The sequence below is a fragment of the Ursus maritimus genome, unplaced genomic scaffold, assembly GCF_017311325.1.
Source record: "Ursus maritimus isolate PB19 unplaced genomic scaffold, ASM1731132v1 scaffold_16, whole genome shotgun sequence".
Taxonomy (NCBI): domain Eukaryota; kingdom Metazoa; phylum Chordata; class Mammalia; order Carnivora; family Ursidae; genus Ursus; species Ursus maritimus.
The window spans coordinates 10,604,532-10,626,637 of record NW_024424008.1 but is presented as its reverse complement, the minus strand read 5'-3'; the positions used below and the strand labels follow the sequence as shown (position 1 = coordinate 10,626,637).

General features: G+C 38.6%; 1 protein-coding gene across 2 annotated transcripts in view; it reads right to left on the bottom strand.

The window, feature by feature from the left end:
• The window catches only part of UVRAG (UV radiation resistance associated), a 294,465-nt gene that overhangs the window by 66,965 nt on the left and 205,394 nt on the right, over positions 1 to 22,106 (bottom strand). For both annotated transcript variants that reach the window (XM_040630863.1, XM_040630862.1), the window contains exon 13: positions 9,914 to 9,992. In XM_040630863.1, coding sequence (XP_040486797.1) covers positions 9,914 to 9,992 — 79 coding nt within the window. The remainder of the gene's footprint in view (positions 1 to 9,913; positions 9,993 to 22,106) is intronic.

Here is a 22,106-nt window from a genome sequence, read left to right as displayed (position 1 = left end):
AAGAAACAGACATGAATTTAAGCTGCTGGGTGTAAGCTGGCATTGATCCCTTCTAAATAGCTGAGCACTGTGGGCCCCACGAGTAGTCAAGTTTTAGAGAAAGACCATGTCCTTGGCAGAACAGAGGTTTCCAACTGTTTTTGGAAGGAGAAGCTACTTTTACTTTCTATGAAGTCTTAAAATAACCTGAGGGGAAAGAGAGGTAAAAGAGTAAAAGGAAGAGTGGTCATGAAGTCCCTGGGTTCTAGTCCTGGTTCTTCTATTGAACTCAGGCTCTCAGGCTTCCCATCTGCAAAGGCAGATGCTGTCTGTGACCTCATAGGATTGTAAGAAGGCCCACATTTTTAAAAAAAATTTTTAAAAAGAAAGAAAGAAGGGAAAAGAAACATCAGTGGGATATAGTCGGATTGACGTCAGAAGATTTGATCTTGATTTTTGTTTGCCATTTAATAGTTTTGTCATCCTCTGGCATAGCAGCAGCTCAATTTCTTATCTCTAAAGATAGACCTGGTCAACATGCTTCATGGAGCATGAAATGTGATACAGAAGTAAAAGTATAATAAAAGTCCATTAACATTCAAAACAAATGTAAATCATCATTAGTATTTGTAAACTAGATCCTCAAAGTATTGCTGTTAAGTTCCTGAGCTTTCAAGGAGAGAAGAGGCCTGGCTTAAGAAAAGTCAAAGGCAATAATGAAAGAGCCCACTGATAGCTGCTGGCCCTGTACTCAGCATATTGGACCGGATTGTACCAAACATATTACCAGAATTCAAACTGTTAACTCCCTTATATCATGTTCCAAATTTGGGGAACCAGTAAGTGTGTCTTAATCAGCAACTCAGGTGTTTCGTAGGAAATCTGGATCGCCACATTCTCTAGGACAGCTGTTCTCAAACTTTTTGGTCTCAAGATCTCTACACTTCTTAAAATTACTGAGGACATTAAAGAGCTTTTTTTTTTTTTTTCATATGGGTCATTTATACCAGTGTTTACCATATTACAAGTTACAATGGAGAAAACCTTTAAATATTTAATTCATTTAAAAATAACAATAGAGGGGTGCCTGGGTGGCTCAGTCAGTAAGCATCTGCCTTCAGCTCAGGTCATGATCCCAGCATCCTGGGATCAAGACCGGAGTTGGGCTCCCTGCTCAGCAGTGAGTCTGCTTCTCCCTCTCCCTCTACAACCCCCCTCGTGCTTGCTCTCTCACTCCCTTTCTCTCTCTCAATAAACAGAATCTTTTAAAAAATAAAATAGAAATAAAAATCTATTACTTGTTAATATAAATATTTTAAGTGAAAAAAAGCATATTTAAAAAAAAGAAATTTAGAGAGATGAGTGACATTGTTTTGCATTTTTGCAAGTGTCTTTTGCAATGTCTACATTAACAGAAGATAGCTGGATTCGCATATATCCTTCTGCACTCATTGGTTACTATATGTTGTTTCCTAAGTGACATTGTTTTGCATTTTTGCAAGTGTCTTTTGCAATGTCTACATTAACAGAAGATAGCTGGATTCGCATATATCCTTCTGCACTCATTGGTTACTATATGTTGTTTCCTAAGAAAATCCAGCCTCATACAGATAATATATTTGGAAAAGAAAGGAGGATTTTAATAGCCTTTTCAGATAATTATGGATATTCTTCTGATACTACAAACTCAACAAGTAGTTGGGTTTTTTTTTTTAAGATTTTATTTTATTTTATTTTATTTATTTATTTTTTTAAAGATTTTATTCATTTATTCGACAGAGAGAGAGACAGCCAGCGAGAGAGGGAACACAAGCAGGGGGAGTGGGAGAGGAAGAAGCAGGCTCATAGCAGAAGAGCCTGATGTGGGGCTCGATCCCATAACGCCGGGATCACGCCCTGAGCCAAAGGCCGATGCTTAACCGCTGTGCCACCCAGGCGCCCCTAAAATTTTATTTTTAAGTGATCTCTGTACCCAATGTGGGGCTTGAACTCACAACCCTGAGATCAAGAGTCGCGTGCTCTAGTCACTGAGCCAGCCAGGCGCCCCTCAACAAGTAGTAGTCTCTTAAATGTTAGTTATCAATGTAGAATCTCAAACCACACCAACATGCTTTTCACATCGGTTATATTAAAATCTCTCTCTCTCTCTCTCTTCTTTTTTTTTCTCACTTTAAACAGGTCTTTACCTGTACATGATTTCACAGCATCACACACTGGTCACCTGGAAAATACTGGCTAACTAGTTCTATAGATTTTAAATGTTGACACATTTACTACACAATATTTAAGAATCACATTTGTTAAATACCACTACCAATCTCATCAAAAACATCCTTAAGGAATGGAAAGCTGTCACTCTCATGGCGGCAAATGCAAGTTTTCCAAAATACTAATTTTCATTTAAAATCTTAAATTTTATCATCAGTTGATTTCCCTTGAGAGACTCACTTCATTCATTTTTGAAAGAGTATTTTTCAAATATATAAGTCTGAATAGTTTGTTGATTTAGTCATTCTTTCAAGTAAAGATGGTGCTCCATGAAAAATCAGGTAGTTGAGCTGGTAGCTCAATTGCGTAAGTGCTTTTCCTTGAAATACCGTTATACTTCAGTATACAGCAGAAGTGCTTTCCATGTATATTTCCCTTATCATCACACAGAATACTGACAAGATATGTACTCAAGGGTCAATAATTTAACTGCTTCATCAATGCATTCTTAAATGAAACTGGCTTTTTTATTTAAACTAAGATTGTTGAAAGTGTACCCTTTTCTTATTTTAGGTCAACATGTTTGCTTGTGTTCTGTATCCTACTTCCTCTCCCCTTCTCGAAGACTTTACTCCTTCAAGTATCCCTTCTTCATCTTATATTGATAATTTCTCTTTATTTGATCATTCCCATCAGCATATAAACACGGTCTGACAGTATATCCCATCTTAAAAAACATACCCCACATTCCCACAAAGCAAACAAAAACAACAACAAAAGACCTTCCCTTAACCCGTCTTTTCCAGTTATGAACCCATTTATCCATCTCACTTCACAAAAAACACCTCAAAAGAGTATCTACAATCAGTGTCACTCCCTCGCTTCCTATTCACTCTTCAACACACCTACTGATTACTGAAATTGCTCATCAACGACTTGCATGTTCCCAAGTCTACTGGCTACTTCATCTTACAGTAGAATTTGACATAGTTGAAGACTCCTCCCTTCCAAAAGTTGACTTCTCTTAGTTTCCGAATTATTACTTTCTCCTGGTTTTCTCTCTACCTGATTGGTCATTCCTCTCAGGATTTGCTAGTTCGTCCTCCTCCACCCAACTTCTAAATGTGATTTCCCAGAACTAAATCCAATTCTACGTTTCTGTATTTGTCTCTCTTTTCAGCTCTGCATTCTCTCCCTGGTTGATATCATCCAGTTCCATGGATTTAAATATCCATGGATGGATTTTTTTTATATTGATGAATCCCAAATTTGTATCTCCACTACTGACCTCCCTACCCTGAGACCCAAATACCCTGTTGCCTATTTGATGACTCTACCTGGAATTCTTTTTTTTTTTTTCAAGATTTCATTTTTTTATTGTAGACAGAGTGTAGGAGCGGGGTGGAGGGGCAGAAGGCAAAGGAGAAGCAGGCTTCCTGCTGAGCAGGGTGCCGGAGCAGGTTTAGATCCCAGGACCCTGGGATCATGACCTGAGCTGAAGGCAGACGCTTAACCGACTGAGCCACCCAGGCACCTCTTGTAGGAACTTTAAATATACGATACAGTATTATTAACTACAGTTACCCATGCTGTACATTACATCCCCAAGACTTATTTATTTGATAACCGGAAGTTGTACCTTTTGACCATTTTCAGCCATTTTACTCACTCCTTAATCCCCCCACCTCCGGCAAACACCAAACATTCTCTGTATCCGAGTTTGACTTTTGTTTTAAGATTCCACAAATAAATGAGATCATTCAGCATTTGTCTTTCTCCACCTGACTTGTTACACTTAGCATAATGCCCTCAAGATCCATCCATTTGTTGCAAATGGCAGGATTTCTTTCTTTTATTATGGCTGAAATAATTTTCCAGGGAGTGTGTGTGTGTGCGTGTGTGTGTGTGTGTGTACACATACCACACTTTCTTTATCCTTTCATCCACTGATGGACACTTAGGTTTTCATACCTTAGCTATTGTAAATAATGCAACAATGAACACCTGGGTGAAGATATCTTTTAGAGGTAGTGTTTTCATTTCCTTCGGTTAAATACCCAGAAGTGGAATTGGTAGATCCTATGGTAGTTTTATTTTGAATTTTTTTAGGGACCTCCACATTGTTTTCCATTCTGGCTGCACCAATTTACATTCCTGCCAACAGTGCACAAGTGTTTCCTTTTCTCCAAATCCTTGCCAACACTTGCTAATTCCTGTCTTTTTGATAGTAGTGAGATAATATCTCATTGTGGTATTGATTTGCATTTCCCTGAGGATTAGTGATGTCTGGCACCATCCATCACATATTTTAAATCTGTTCAATTCTCTCTCTCTCCCTACCATCCTAGTCCAAGCTACCATCAACCCTCACCAGTTCTTTTGAAGTAGCCCTCTCAATGGTATCGTACTTCTAGTTCTCTATAATTCAGGAGAGCACGTAGAACAATCTTTGAAAAAAATAAATCAAGCTACTCTCCTGCTTAAATTATTCAATGGCTTCCCTTTGCATTTAGAATAAAATTCAAACTCTTTGTAATCTCTAGGATATGCTCCTTGGCTACCTCTCTCCTTACTTACTATACTCTTATCACATTAGCCATCTACCTTTATTTAAACACAGCAAGCTCTTTCCTGCATCAGGGCTTCTGCACTAACTGTTCCATGACCTTAACTTACTGTTTCCTAGCTCTTTGCATGGCTGGTCATCTCCATGTCTTTAGCTCTATATCATTTCTTCAATAAGGCGTATTTGACATTATCTAAAGCAGGTCCCTCTCCAGTTACTTCCCACTATATTGCCTAACTGATTTCTATTACAGCACTTATTGCAATCTAAGGTTATTTTGTTTACTGTCTGTCTTTCCATCAGCTTATAAGTTTAATGAGATAGGTTCCTTTCTTTAAAAAAAAAAAAACAGGTTTATTGTGATATAACTCACTACCATAAAATTCACACCACTTGAAATGTATAATCCAATGGCATTTAATATATTAATTTTTAAAATTATGGTATGCTGTATTGTATAAAATGTGTCATTTTGGCCATTTTAAAACTATTTTTAAGTGTATTAATTCAGTGGCATTATCATTACATTCACCATGTTATGGAACCATCAACACTATCTTCTTCCAAAATGTTTTCATCACCCCAAACAGAAACTGTAACCATTAAGTAATAACTCTCCCGTTTCCCCTTTCCCAGCTCCCAGTAACCTCTAATCCACCTTCTGTCCCTACGCATTTGCCTACTCCAGATAATTCATCTAAGTGGAACCACGCAATATTTGTGCTTCTGTATCTGGCTTATTTATGAGGCGGGGATCTTGTGTGTCTCATTCACTGTGCTCTCAGCGGAGACCGAACTCAGAATATACAGCACATGGTAGATGCACAACAAATACTTGTGGAGTCAATTCATCAACTTTAAGCAAGTCACAATTTTTCTGGATCTGTTTCTTAACTGTGTATCACCACTCATTCACATTCAACATTTTTTTGAGACTTTACAGTGTTCCAAGCATTGTGCTTGCTCATTGAAATATCATAAGATGCAAAACAGCTGTTTCTGCTCAGTGAACATTCAGTTTCTTTTCTATCTGGGAATGTCATCTTCTTTGATTCTGTGTTCTTTTAGGATGGAAATACAGTGGACCATTGAGTAATACAAGGGTCAGGGATGTTGATTGCCCACACAGTTGAAAACTGCATCTAACTTTTGACTCCCCAGAACCTACTGATTGCCTACTGTGACTGGAAGGCTTACCAATAACATAACCAGTTGATTAACATATATTCTGTATATGTATACATAACTGTGTGCTTACTCTTACAATATGATAGAGAAAAGAAAATGCTATTAAGTCATAAGAAAGAGAAAATACATCTATAGTACTGTCCTTAGCAAAAAAAAAAAAAAAATCCACATAGAAGTGGACCCTCATGGTTCAAATCCATGTTGTTTTAAGGGTCAGCTGCATATAGAACAATGAAGCATATGGAAGTAAGGGAATCTCTGCCACACCTGTCAGAATATGTGATCCTAACTGCAGTGACAGATGTCAAAAGCCATACTGTCTTCAAATTCATTTAACATTAGCTGTGCCTTTCATTTTGTAGGGTGATAATGAGGGTCACAAGAATATATATATAGGTTTCAAACTATCAAACTCTCCATAAATATAAGGTAAAAGTATTGTAATTTTTAATTTATTACTTTTTATGTTCTGGGAACTAAAAGCAAACTACTGCACTATATACAAATTCTAACGTAATGTACTTATAAACTTACTGACAATTGTGACACAACCTGGTTTTTAAATCAATGTTAATTATACTGTGCCTGAATTTTGCCAGGCCTGTTCCTGTACTGTTACATGTTGACCAACAAAGAAAGCTATTTCCAGACAAAGGGACCGACACGTGAAAAATATTACTAAATGGTACTAAAAACAAGGCACTTTGCTTTACAACACTTTCAATACCCAGCAGAGCACACACACACATACCTTTGGACCGCAATGACAGGAAGAGGGCAAGCAGGTCTTACCAACCCTCTCAGCTCTTCAAACAACACTTGAGGATTTCTACTTGAAGGCCTGTCTTTCTAAGCTTGTGCTTTCAAAACGGGCTGGACTGATCCCAAATACTGAAGTAACAAATATTACTAAATTCTGTCATTTCCTCTACCGAAAAAGTGATTTTACTACTACTTCTGGTTGTGATGAAAGGTCCTATTGACTATTCAAATCCTCGACCAAGTTACGGACGCAGTATTAAATGACTTCACTCCTTTTTCTCTGGCACTTTAACACATGTCAATGCTTTCATCCACCTCCACTAACCTGGCTTATAAATTACTGAGGTGGGGCCATTTTAATAGTATGATTTGTTCGCATCTCTAGAGATGAGGTATAAATGAGACTGGCTGAGAAGACAAACTCTCCTTTGACGACATGTATTAGTATGTAACATATAGAAAAATTAATCTTTAAAAAGTTGGAATTTTTTTTACTGATATGATATGTGGTTAAGGGCCATACTAATTAATGGTTCTTTGATTTGTTATAAATAGAAATGTAATTAAGTGATGGTATTAAGGCCAAAGACAAAAATGAAACATTCCCCAAGAAAGAGTAAAAGATGGAACATATAGAGTTGAAGCAAAAAAAGGTTAAAGGTCACAAATTTGCTAAAAGTTTCTTTCTAAATTGTCAGAAGGGACTTCCTGAATGCACTCTGAAACCTAAAAAAATCCGTTTATAAAAAGTTTATTGTCCTCTCCTTCTAAAACTGACATAGTGACAAAAACATCAGAGAGCAAGCATCTTGCTCTAAAGGAGTTAACTTATCAATCTTAAACCCACACACAAGTGACAAGTGTAGTCTCTCAAATCTTCAAAAAGATTTTTAAGTTGCAGAGGATGCAAAATAACTAGAAACTATCTATTGCTTAAACAGATGAATAAAACTAGTTCAGCATGCTTGTGGCCTTGGTTCAGTTAAGAATAAAGTCAGAGGCTTCTTGTGCAGTGCTCCAAAGTGAGGACCAAACAGGTACTAGAGCTAAGAGTCTGAGGTGCAGGGTTGACTTTCCCAAATTTTCCACTGCACAAAGCCTCCATCTTTGTCTTGTTTTCAAAGCAAGCTGGGCTATTAGTAGCACCTCTTTCACCATCCTCTGGCATTCCTATTGGGCCCACAGAAGAAAGAACTCAATGTGTGTATGTGTGCACGTGTATGTACGTGCGGGTCCGTGTGTGTTTGTGTCTGCGGCTGAGATCTACCAGGAAATCCAGGCATTTCAGCTCTAGCTTTAATCAGGAGTAGGCTTCACCTGGAATCTTCCAACAGATTTTGGACCTTAGTGTAGGTACTTGGGGCAAGAAACAGAAAACAGGGCAAGGAGAGACAAACCTCTGCATTCAGAGCAGAACTTAGTTTCACCAACTTTCCTGACATCCTGTCCCCCAGACTCTGGACTCATGTGCCCTTTTCCACATTGGCTGACTTCACTCTCTAATTTACTTAGACCTCCTCTCCCTTCATGCACTCTTAGGCCACTTCTGTCTAAGCACTGCCTTTTCCATAGTACGACAACTATAATTAGTAGCGTAAGACAGCCTTGAAATTAAAGTCCTATTTCTTTCTTTCTTTCCTTTTTTTTAAGCGGGCTCTATGCCCAACATGTGGCTTGAACTCATGATCCCAAGATCAAGAGTAGCATGCTCCACCAACTGAGCCAGCCAGGCACCCCTAAAGTCTTATTTCTTAGACTAAGGTACTTCTCTGCCAAAAATGGAGGGAGGGAAAGCATAGGTGTGGGAAGAATGGCACATGGAAAGATGAGTCACAGGCCAGAGACTGTGAGCAAGGCTGCCTGCCTGGGGTAAAGAACACGGGATAGCACAGTGGTAATAAGAAAGCAGTATGACCGGGAAGGCAATGAGTATGAGCTTATAAAGCAAATGATTAAAGACTGTAGACTCGAAATTTGATCCAATATTAGAAATGAGTAAGAATCGGGGCGCCTGGGTGGCACAGCGGTTAAGCGTCTGCCTTCGGCTCAGGGCGTGATCCCGGCGTTATGGGATCGAGCCCCACATCAGGCTCCTCCGCTATGAGCCTGCTTCTTCCTCTCCCACTCCCCCTGCTTGTGTTCCCTCTCTCACTGGCTGTCTCTATCTCTGTCGAATAAATAAATAAAATCTTAAAAAAAAAAAAAAAGAAATGAGTAAGAATCTAAATGAAAATCAAATTAAAAAACATTAAACTGATATTTCATGACGGAAAGCAAGGCAAAGATGACAGCATATGGAGGAATAATTCTAGATCTATCAGGAAAGAATAAGAGCACTGTTCAGTGAGTCTTTAGATTCATATGCATAAAAAGCAGCCTTTTAAAAACAAAAACATCATAAATCTTCTTGCTTCTATTAAAAGAGAAGGTCTGAGGATACAGCTGATAATGCTTTAAATAAGAGTCAAACCATGGATACTCATCCATGTGATATTCCAGTTGGATATGTCCAAATAAAAACAAAGCACTGACGATAGTCTTCCCCTTTACAACTAGAAAATACACGGAATGTCTCCTTCTTGAAGTACAATCAAGTATGCCAAAGAAATGCTGCGTATTTCTTTCAGGAAAATGCAAACCCAAGCATCTGTTGGTCTTTCTACAGCATATGGAAAGACTTTATTTAAGTGAGATACTAACTGGCTTAATGTTGAGAAAGCCACAAAAACCCCAGATGGGTTGGAAGGACCACGTGGTTGGTCTTTTCTTTTGGTTCTTGCATAATAGGTGAGTAGACCATTAAGGACTTGCCAAAGGCACTAAACTTTCACTCCATAAACAACTCCCAATGCAAAATGAGTCCCTAAAAGTGGTTTAAGAGAAGAAAGTGATCTAAGAGAAGAAAGCTGTGTGAGAAACTAGAGGAAAGAAGTTATAAACACATACATTCAAGTATAGTCTACTAGCAAGTAACAACTCAGTAAAGGGCTTCTGAGTTTAGTAGGATTTCAACATGCACCCATTGCTTCTCAGTAGTATTTATAATGGCACGAAATAAGACTGTGGCCAAAAAAGAACTTCGCATTATCACTGTAAGTGGCTAAATAAAACAATCAACTGTAGTACTTATTTATAAAGAAGGAAGGTTAGCAATCCAAGGGAGTAGGTTTTATGTGGGAAGGAGAAAAGGAGTGAAGAGAAGTTACTTACCTGTGCTATATTTTTGTTCAGAAGATAGACACCATAATCAAATTGTAACTTCTCCCCTCCTTTTGGATATAATGGAAACCTAAAAAAAAATTAAGTAGGATCAGAAGTTTTCCAAAGCTTGGGAAAAACAACCTCCAAATTATTGACAAAGATAGAAGTTCCTTGAATATAGCAAAAATATCTAAAGACTTGGACTAAATCACTTGGTTATAGTCACTGCAACCTATTATCTTAATATCTTCATAATTAGTCAAATCAGATCAATGGCTGCTTTGTTTCAAAAAAAAAAAATTGAGGGGCGCCTGGGTGGCTCAGATGGTTGAGCATCTGACTCTGGTTTCGGCTCAGGTCATGAACTCAGGGTCTTGAGACTGAGTCCTACAATGGGCTCTGTGCTTAGCGGGGAGTCTGCTAGGGATTCTTTCTCTCCCTTTCCCTCTGCCCTCCCCCCCTGCACACCCGTGTGTTCTCGTTCTCTCTCAAACAAATAACTAACTTTCAAAAAAACTGAGTAGGTCATGCAAGGGACTAATACATAAAAAAGTGACCCACTAACCCCAAGGAGTTGAGGCCACTATGTTTCATATTTATGTATGATAAATTCACCACCCTAAAATTAAGATCCTAGAAGCTTTTTCCTCTAATACTTTGGGTCTGACATCTCAACTTCTATCAAAAAGAAAAGAAGACTGAGGAAAAAAAATCAGACTTGAAAGCAACATGTAAGATTTCTGTTTCTTTCAAGGATGGCCAGTCGAATCAACAGTACTAATATGAGTGAAAATTCATCCAAAAGTCATTCGTATCCACAGGAGTGGCTATTTGGATGTTACTTCTCCAAGGCAATGTCATACAGCTCTCATAAGACTTTCCATTTTAACCTGACTCACTGAATTAACAAAGGCATGAGATTTGTGGATCTTTATCAAGATGATGAGTTATTTTAGAGAGCAAGTTTCCCTCACTATTATCTTTTTCATATCCCTGCAAATGAAGAAGAAAAGGTTATATTATACTCATATTTTCCCGATTCTCAAGACTAACCATATATTTCTATCCTCTGAAATAAACAAACACAAATCAATCACAATTTAGATAGGATCAAGAAGAAAACTTCACCTTCCTTAGTTTTGCAGTATATGATTATTCTCAAAAACAAAACTAATCCTATTGAAATGAAGGGAAGGTGACAATTAGTAGATGTTCTTAATTTCAAAAGATACATTCCATGAAGTTCGGTGGATACTGTTTTCCAGGAAAAATAAAATAAAGGAAATAATTTAAAATCTTTATATTAAACTCTTGAAAGTTGTTGATTACATACAGTTTCTGAAAATTAAAGGCACTGGGGAATGAGCAAGATCGTGAACTTTCTTCATTCTCTACTATGGGAACACCAAATGCTTCACACATCCATCAGGAAGATACAGCTTTGTATTTAACTGAAGCAGTAGAAAATAAACTAGGCCATGTGGTGTGGCCCTAAATTGAGATACATTAAAATAACAGCAAATTCAGGATAAGCAAAGTGCAACACTAGGCTTTCCCAGGGTGTTTGGGAACCATCCAAATTTGTATGAGGTAGCTTCCAAAGAAACTACCGAACTGCAAAGACATAATAACACGGGGGCCTTCTGGCAGCAATCTAGTGGAGTCCTAAAGCTCTGTATTATGTAGTTGTTGTTCTATAAACCATCACATGTAGACTCTCTGCACAGCTCTCCAATCCCACACATATCTCCACTTTCAAGTTATCAATACGAAAACAGTTTCAAATGTTGTAAGAGTACATTGAAATAAGCACACTGAAAGCCAAGTCTCTAAATTCTTGAAAAATGGATCTTACAATATGGACTTCATTACTTCATCGGGACTTCTTTATAGAAAAAGTCATAAGGTGGGTATGTAACATTAAAACAAATCTGAAGAGTGATTAGAGCCAAAGGTTCAAATAGGACAATTTTAAGACAGATCGAACATTAGAACAGAGTTCATATCTTACATTGCTTTCAAATTCTTAAGGGGCCACATCAAGTTGAACAATATAACAGCTTCTAACTATTATACATTCAACTCACTCTGCAAAAGTACATGGATCTATAAACCTATTAGGCAATCTAGAAAAGTGAAATCCATTTTAAAGGGTAAAACCTATTACCATCAGGACATAAGATACAAAGCAAAGGCATCTTAATTCAATATAGACAGAGAATCACAGTAGCAAACTGTAGAAGGTTTAGATAAGAATGTGGTCATTCAAGTACAACTAGAAAAATGTCCTTAGCTCCACAAATAGGATTCATTAAAGGGAAGCATCACATTAAATAACTGGAGGAAGAACTATATATTTCCTACTATAAAACTCTTACAGAAAAGGCGATTAAAATGATTGACATTAAATTCATTTCAAATTAAATTAAATTTCCAAATTGTCTGAAAAGTTCACTAACTCTACATGGTACATATCAATGAATATAAAAGCAATAAATAGATTATGTGTGAGGATGATATGGAGCTCTTGAGTACGTAGTAATTTCAGTATGAAAAAAGAATTATGACATAACTACCACATAGCTACTGTGATCCCAGGCTGTATTAACAGAAGCAGAAGCAGATAATCAGGAAACATGCTACTGGCAACTACTTTGTACTGGGTCAGACTATCCTGAGAGATTTATGTTCAGTTCTGGGAGTTAATTTTTTTATAAGCATATAGGTGAACAATTGGGAACTTCTTATCGGTTATATTTCTTATAGGTTTTATAATAATCTCATTTGACTATAAAAAGCATGCAGTGAAGTAGAGTGGCCCAGTGTTTTTGTTAAAGAAACTGATTTGCCTTGATCACCTACTCAGTGGAAGAGACATGACTGGAGTATTAGGTCTTCGATTATAAATTCAGTATTCTTTCTATCACCTTTGAGTGCTTTAGAAAAGCAGCACAACCAAGTTCACTAGAAGAATGGGAGCTGTGGTCTGAGAGAAATGGCTGAAAGAACCAGAGATGTTTAGTCTGGAGCACAGAAGTCTCAGAGAAAACACACGAAAGACTTCCAGAGAGAACCAGAATTGTTTTTGTTTTCATGGTTTCAAACCGGGAGAACCGAAGTTAATGGTGAAAGTTACAGGAAAATTGATTTCACTCCAGAGTCGGTCAAAATCCAAAAGATCCTGGGTAGAGGCAGCCAATCAGAAGCTGGGCAACACATAATGGACATATATTCAGGGGGTTTAATAGGCGGAATGGTGGCCCCCAAAAGGTATGTCCATATCCAAATTCTGTGAATGTGATCTTATTTGGAAAACGGGCGGCAATTACGTTAGGGATCCTAAGAAGAGATCGTCCTCAATTATCCGGGTGGGCCCTATATCCAATACATGTCTGTATAAGGGACACAGAGGAACAGACACAGAAGAGAAGGTCATGTGATGATGGAGGCAGGAATTAGTTACACAGCTACAAGCCAAGGAATACCTGGCGCTGCTAGAAGCTGGAAAAGGGAAGGAAAGCTTCTCCATGAGAGCCTCTACAGGGAGTGTGACCCTGCTGACATCTTAATTTTGGAATTCAGGCCTCCAGAACTACGAGAGAATAACTTTCTGCTGTTTGAAGCCACCAAGTCTGTGATAATTTGTTACAGAAGCCCTAGAAACTGACACAGGGGTGTATGTGGGCGGGGCGGGGATCAAACACTGAATGACTCATTAGACTAGATGAAGTATACCTCCTCCATCTCCAAGATTCTGTAATACTGAATAAGCAAAACTAAATATACCGAATATAACTTCATTTTTCCTTCAGGACCCAAGAAAATATTTCAAGACTATAACGCCCAAGAGTCGTCATGATAGGCGACAGCTAAGTCCGCAAAGTAGACCTACTGAGGTGCCAGTAAATGAGATGAGAAAAAAAAGAGATTCATATGGATATGAATTCACACACACACACACACACACACACACACACCGATCACTTCACATGTGTGTGAAGAATATATCTCACTCAATTTGGAAAAAAATTGTAAAAGAAAGTGATTTTGAATCATTCTTACTTTAAAAAGATACAATTATTAAAAGCACCACACTCTCCTCCCCAACCTAGACATTTTTACAAAAGACTCCAAATTGGTGACAGTTTCTTGCCTTCACCTTCAAAACCCCACACCAAGGTCTGGTTCTTTAATGATTCAACTGGGGATAAGGATACGGGATAGTTAATTCCAATTTTTTATTGTGTATATTAAGATCAATTCTGCTCAGTGCATTTGTAGAAAATGTGACAATACATACTCAGTATGTTCTGAGGTCATGACTTTACTTCAAACTAACATACTGTCTCCTGTTCAGATTAGTTTTCAACCTCCACTTTTATCAGTTACTCAGGCTTAGAAAGACACTCAATTTTTACCCACCTTCTTTGCCTTTTATATATGCAATGATTCACCAAGTCAACAGTTATTTTTCCTGTGAAACAGTCTTATCGCTCCATTCCACTGCCACTCTGAAAAGTTCCTTGCTGCTGTGGCCTTTGTGGGATGTTTCAGCAGCATTCCTGTCTACTCACCAGAAGCCGGTATATCCTTATCCTCTTATAAGTATTTTTTTTTTTTAATCATGTTGCTTCTCAGCTCGACTTCCTAATCATTTGTTGTCTTCCACTCCCACTCCTCTGCCCAGCTTTCCAGGCCTAAGCGATCTGACTCGGCCACCTGACTTATGTGCAGCTCATTGTGCTCAAGTGGTTTCCTCGCAATCTCCTGAGCACACAAAGCTCCTCACTCTCTGCCCTTGCTCGCTTCCTAGAGATGCTCATCTCCCCTTTCTTCCACCTGGCAGAGGAAAAGAGACTGTTTCACCTCGTCACGAATAAAGAAAAGAAATACATTTTTCTACTGAGTCGAATAATATCACTAAAGCCTTACCTCTATGTCACTGCAAGTCGATTCAGTGACACCATAAGGCAGACCACAGGCCCACATACAGGATGGGAAGTGGCTGCAGTAGAGCGAGGTAAAGGGAAAGGAAATAAAGTCAGCAAGGTAAAGGGTCCAGGTCATGCCGGGTCTTATAAGTCACAATAAGGATTTTGGCTTTTCCTCTGAATGAGGGGAAGCTCTGGAGGGCTGTGAGGACAAACTGCAGAGGAGCAAGAAAAGAAACATGGAGAGGCCCCTGCAAAAATCCAGGCAAGAGAAGAGGGTGCTTTAAACCAGGATAGTAGCTGTAGAAGTGGTTCGAAGTGGTTGAATTCTCCTCTTTTGAAGACAGAGCCAACACAACTGGTTGGCAGATCTTATAGGAGGTATGGGAGGAAGGGGAGTCAAGGAGAACTTCAAAGTTGTTGGCCTAAGCAACTGACAGAATGAGGTTGCCATCTCAACACTGATAAAAGTACAGGTGGCATTAAAACAGACAGCTAGGGGCTGGCGTGAGGAACAGAGTGAGGGCTCAGTGCTAGAAGATTCTGCTGGAGAGGCCAGCAGAGGCCAGACAGGGCGGGATCCTGTAAACCTTAAGACTTCATGACTACATTCTTAAGGACAATGGGAGGATAACCAGACTTTTTTTAAGTGTGGCAGTGACAGGACTGGGGTTATACTTTGTAAAGAGCACTCTGGCTACCTTGTAAAAAATAAAGGGAACCAGGACCTGGGTAGGACGCTGCTACAATGGGCCAGGCCAGAATGGAGACAGTTTTGATTAGGGTCCCAGTAGTGGAGAGGAGTGTGTGTGAATAGATTTGCGCTATAATTGATGGGTGGAACTGAAAGGACTTTGCGATAGATGGGTTGTAAAGGTGGTGAAGAGGGAGGAGTCCAAGGTGACCATTTGATGTCTCGATTGAGTAAGTAGGTAGAAGGTGGTGTCTATGAAATGAGACCGGGAACACTGGAGGAGGAACAAGTATATATGTCATTTATGATATAATATATATAAAATATATGTGCTGTACAAAATTTTATTATGTACAAAGTTAGAAGAGAAATTTGGGGTGAAAATATTAAGGAATTATAAAAATTGAAATGGCGGGGGGGGGGCGCCTGGGTGGCTCAGTCCGTTAAGTGTCTGCCTTCAGCTCAGGTCATGATCTCAGGGTCCTGGGATTGAGCCCCACCATCGGGCTGTCTGCTCAGCCGGGAGTCTGCCTCTCCCTCTCCCTACCGCTCTGCCTACTTGTGCTCTCTCTCTGTCAAATAAATAAGTAAAATCTTAAAAAACAATTGAGGTACTAAAGCCATAGATACTGAATGAGATGGCCTAGAGAAATTACAGAGAAGACAGCTATTGCAGAGCCTTGAGACTATCAACAAGGGATGGGGAAAATGAAGAGCAGCCAGAAAAGGACTAGTCAGAAAGATTTGAGGAAAACCAAGTGTCTCACCAAAAAAGCTCAGAGGAAGTGTTAACTGAAGAAGGAAGATAACTATCAATAGTCAAATGTGGCTGACAGATTGGCAAAATGGACATGGAAACATGTCTAATGGATGTAATTGTAAGAGTTCATTGGTAGGTAGCTTTGGTAATATGGTAAATGCGAGTTTAAATGAAGTAGTTGGGGATAACGGAAGGCTGGTATGAGTTCAGGAGTGACGAAGTAGGAAAACGGAGCTGAAGAGAATCTGGCACAGAGAAAGGTGAGCTCGCTAACAGGAGGACAGAGCGAAGCATAGCAAAACTTCCTGAGAAGGTGAGATGGACTGGCTTTCCATCCTACAGGTGAGGATGTAGGAGAAAGATCTGCCTTAGATGGCAGGTGGGATTATAATGGGAAGGATGAAGGAAGATGAAAAAAGCCTGGATGGATACAGTTTACCTATTTGACAAATTTTCACTGAACTCACACTGTGCCAGCTAGAGTGCTAGCGGCAGAGATAGGAGGGTGAGCAAACACAGACAATGAAGCCTGGAGTCCAGTGGACTACACAGGCATTGCTCACATAATCACACTAACAAATATATAATTTATAAATTAAGTACTCAGAAGGTAAGAACACTATTCCAGAAAAGAGGCAGACAAAAACTAAGAGTCAGGGAAGACCTGTGAAAGAAAGTGAGACTCCAGCTGAGATCTCAAAGCTCGGTAAAAGCTAAGGGAAGGAATGTTTCAATTAGAGGACGCAGCATAGGTAAAGGCCCCAACGTCAAGAAGGAGCGTGCTGCCTCAAGGATTGGAAGGAAGGCCAGTATATTGGACTGAGGGGAGTTGTGCGAAGAGATAAAGCTGAAGCTGGATTGGAGGGGAAATTATGCAGGGCTCTCTACCTTAGAGAGCCTAGATCATGGTCTGACTTTTTTCCTCAGAGAAACAAGAAACCATGGAAGGACTTTAAAGAAAGGTGTAACTTGCTCAGAACTGTATCTGATACCTTCCTTCTTAAATGAACACTTTCTCTTTGAACTTTCCTGATGATGACAGATTTGCATTTTGAAGAAATTATGGCTGATTACAGTGGAAAATGGTCTGGAGAAGGTGAGACCAGCTTGTTGCAATAAACTAGGGGAGAGATCATGGTTGCTTGGACTAAGGTGGTGGTATTAGAAATGGTAAAAATAATGGGGCACCTGGGTGGCACAGAGGTTAAGCGTCTGCCTTCGGCTCAGGGCGTGATCCTGGCGTTGTGGGATCGGGCCCCACATCAGGCTCCTCCACTATGAGCCTGCTTCTTCCTCTACCACTCCCCCTGCTTGTGTTCCCTCTCTCGCTGGCTGTCTCTATCTGTGTCAAATAAATAAATAAAATCTTAAAAAAAAAAGAAATGGTAAAAATAAGACTAATTTAGAACGCTTTTAGGAAATACAATCATTAAGATTTGGTTATGGGTTGGAAGCGAAATGATGGAGAGGGAGAGATCATGGATAACTCTTAATGTTTGTTTTGCTGAACCAGACAGGAGCTTGATCAAATGGTAGAACAACTTGAACAAAGACATGTAATAGAACTGCTCAGCACTACTGGGAGCCCAGAAGTAATTATTAATCATGAGTCTATAATGATGCTACTGTGTGACTTTCTCTAGACACCTGCGAGTACAGAGAAAATGGAGAGCAGGGTTGTAAATTGACAAAAAGCCACAGGGGGCAAGAAGAAGGTGTTACTAAAATAATGGGCCATAGCATCTAAACTGGAAAAAAGGGGCCAGGGTCTAAAGTCACCAAGAGGAGCAATGAACAAGTGGCTGAACAAATGAGTGGAAGGAGAGGAAGTAGTCATCAGAGAGCAAGATGCCTGAATCAGATTTTGGATGTGAACCGAAATGATGACGTGAACTGTAAAAGTGAAAACAATGAAATGCAAGAGGTCATTGATGACAAAGATCAAGAAAATGAGAGCCCAGGGTGTTGAATGAATCATCCACTTGGGTGTTAATTTCACCCATAATAGCAAGACTTTGAATAAGAGAAACAGAAAGAGTATTTCTCTTTCCTAAGTTCTCTGCTTCCTCTGTTTGTCAGTTGCCAAAATATCTAAGTAAGGGCATTATAACTGAGACTGGTAGGGGAAAGAGTGGTATAGTTGAATATATGTCTCAAAGGAGAAGAGTTCTTGTATGTTTACTTTACCAACAGAGTAATGAGAATCTAGAAAAAGCAATGGGGAGAAAGAACACCCTAACCTCACCTCCTAAATCTGAATACCTAGCGTTTAAAAAAATGTATAGCTACCAATGGAAAGGATATAGGAAAAGTGGGGTCCTTGGGGGAAAATTCAGGTTCAATTAAGCTGAACTCTGATAAGAGCCTGAAGATATAGGAGAGTTTGTTGATTATACAGATGCACTTTCAGAGGACCCAGCTGAAGGACTGGAGGTCTGGGTCAGGGTCAAGGGAGTAGAGGGCATTTCGAGGATGATGGATATGACAATACATGATTTCTTTAAATGTATGTTCAAATGTCAATGTATTATTTTTTCTTTTCTTTCTTATTTAAAATTTTTTTATTGATAATAAAACATTTGGAAGTATTTTGGCAGGAAGTTGAGGTAGTCTCATTTGATAGTTTGTTTTCTCTATAAAATGAGAAATGAGACAATTTATCAAGCATGAAAGGGAAAATTGGGGATGGGAAAAAAGGAGAGGAGGTCTGATAACAGTCACACAGCAGGAGAACTAGGTATCTAGGAAGTATTGATCCAATAGAGATGGATGACTGAATACACAGTGCCAACAATCTTTCCAACTGTGTGACTGTTTTTCCAGTAGCTAAGTGGATTGGCGGTAAGAATGAGGAGCTAGGGTGTTTAGGATATCGACAAGAGAAAAGCAATGAGTAAGAAGCTACTATGATAGAAGAGTAATGACAGTGACCTACTAGGGGCAGGATGATGGCACTAGTCTATAAGGGGGTACATTATCTAAAGAGACTTTTTAAATGATCATAAAATAGATAAAAAATTGGTCCATATTTTATTATCACTGTGAGCCAATAAATCTAAACAATGTCAATGATAAATATTCCTCCCAGAAAAAAATCTTTTGTGGGATTAATTTCTAAATAATTTCTGCAGTGACTGTTTAATTCCAATATATATGTAAGCTTCAAATCAGGATTCTTTTCATTATTCACACGCTAATAAAAATTATATCTATGTGGAAGTTAGTTCAGAGAGCTCCCAGTTATGCAGTCAGCCCAACAAAGTGGACTAAGCTACACACTTCCATTTCTACTACATTTTGAATGGTTTGGAATGCTCTGGGCACAGTTTCTGTCTCCAAACTGTTCCATGTTACATAGTCCTGTATTTAAATAGTAGAATCAAAAGAAACAATGAGGGTAATGTGTAATTTCTTTTCTGAGTTTTTTTCTGGTGTAGTTTTAGATAAGGTTTTTCAGATACAAAAATATTGCAGTTGGCCTTAAACAAGGTACAGTGAGATACAAGCCTTTAAAATTGTTCCTTGAAGATGAACACACCAAAACTGTGTTCAACAAAAGAGTAAATATATATATTTTTTCAAAGAAAATTTTCTGCTTTTCTTTTTTTGCCATTATTATTATTAGTTTCACTTCATGATCATTACTGAATATACTTTTCTCATATAGAGAAAACAGTATTAAAAATGATCCACTCCAAGGGCGCCTGGGTGGCTCAGTCTGTTGAGCATCTGACTCTTGATTTTGGCTCAGGTCATGATCTCAGGGTTGTGAGATCCAGCCCCACATTGGGCTCCGTGCTCCGTGGGGAGTCTGCTTCTGTTTCTCTCTCTCTTTCTCCCCCTCTCGCTCTGCCCTCCTCCTGCTCGTGCTCTCTCTCTCACAAATAAATAAACCTTAGAAACTGATCCACTCCACGTGTCAAAAACACTAGGTACATGACACTGAGAAATGATTTTAAACTGACACCAGGAAACAGCAGATATTACCTACTTTAGATCCAGAGATATGGGAGGTGTAAGACAAGAAACAGTCTCTCATTAAGAAGGTTCTAGGGTAAGTGAAACTTTTAGGAGAGAGCCACTCATTTTACTTACATCAAGCAGTTGTATATTCAGTGGTATATCTTAGTTGTATACACAATAATATAGTAAAGGGGTTGAAAGCTTGTGTATATTATAATCACTGAAGAAGGGTTTCAGAAAGCACAGAGGAAAGATCTAGGAGGGAAGTAAGGACAGTGATAATAGATTAGAGGAGAAGCAGCAAACAAAAACTGACAATGTAGAAATAATTCATAGGCAGAGGGTGACAGAAGTCCTTACAGGGGAATAAGAAGACTGATCCCCCCCCCCTTCTATGTGGGAAGAAAAGGGAGAGAGATTGTATAATAGGAGATCATATATGCCAGTCAAAAGAGATTACATTTGATATGACAGGTAATAAGATGCCATCGCAAGTTTTTAAAGGAGAAATCATGTAATGAAAAGATTTACATCGGATTATTTTCTTCGCCAATATTAAATATAGTTCTTTGGAGCTGTACTAAAAAGAGAATGGAATTTCAGGGAAATAGAATCCCAAATAATTTCAGTAAGAAGGTTAAAAATAATCCCCATTTTTTTACTTGGTAAGCTACAGGGTTGTGGAAATTGTTAAAGAACTCAATATCAATTTCCTTGCAGAAAGAAACTTTCCAGTTTTTCCACACCCTTTTGGTAACTGTTGAAAAATAGTCTACAGGCAAATTTTAGTGAACAGGTCAAAATTAAAGGATGGAAACCATGTCTTTTTTAATAGTTGGTTTTGTAAAATAAAAATTCTGCCAAGTGAATCAAAATCACATTCCACAACATTAACAGCCATCTGCTATTTGCCTGCGTTTAATAGCACCTGTTTCCCACAAAATCTGCAAACGTGAAAAGACCCCCACAAAATCCTACAATTCAACATGCAAGGTGCATAAACCTACCATACTTGGTAATGCCAAAAGACTTTTCCATCTGGAACAGGAATTTGGAAAAAAGAACATTCACCATTTAAAATTTCTAAAGACAACTTCCTGAAGTGTGCATATAATATAGGTTTGTTTAAATGTATCAGTGCACCTAATGGCATAGTCTCTGTAAACCACTTCTTTATCAGTATTAGGAACATAATAGGTGCTCAATGTTGTATATCAAAACAACATATTTAATTATAGTACCGATTTCGGGGTGTGGGAGGGAGGATGAGAAAAACAGAGGGGGGATATAAGGCTTTGAAGTTATGAAAGTCAGAGTTATAAAAGTCTGGCTTTGAAGTCAGAGACGCAGAGGCTCACATTCCAGCTTTGCTACTTACTTATAATGTGAACTTAGGCATAGTCCTCCGAACCTGTTTCCAGATCTCTACAATGGGTTTAATAATACCAATCTTTCAGGACTGCTCTAAGAATTGAATTAAACAAAAAAATCTAAGAGCCAGCACAGTTACTAGGACACAGTAGGTATTCAATTATTATGACTACTGTGCCTTATTCCCCAGCCTCACCTCTCCCACACCCATCTCTAAGTGCCACCGTGGGAGATACCATATTTTATTCATTTTGCTGCCTCCTAAAATCACACAGTGTTCTTAATGCACCTGGTACTTTATAGCCTATATTTTAGTTGTTTACCCAAAAGTCTTATTTTCTCTATTACGCTACAAATTCCTTGAGAACATAAGTGTAAAGCTCAGAGTCTTATCCACAGTAGGTATTCAACAAATACCTGCAAATAAGTGAATAAAGAATAAATTTAAAAAATAAATATTGAAAAACAAGTATCTAAAGATAT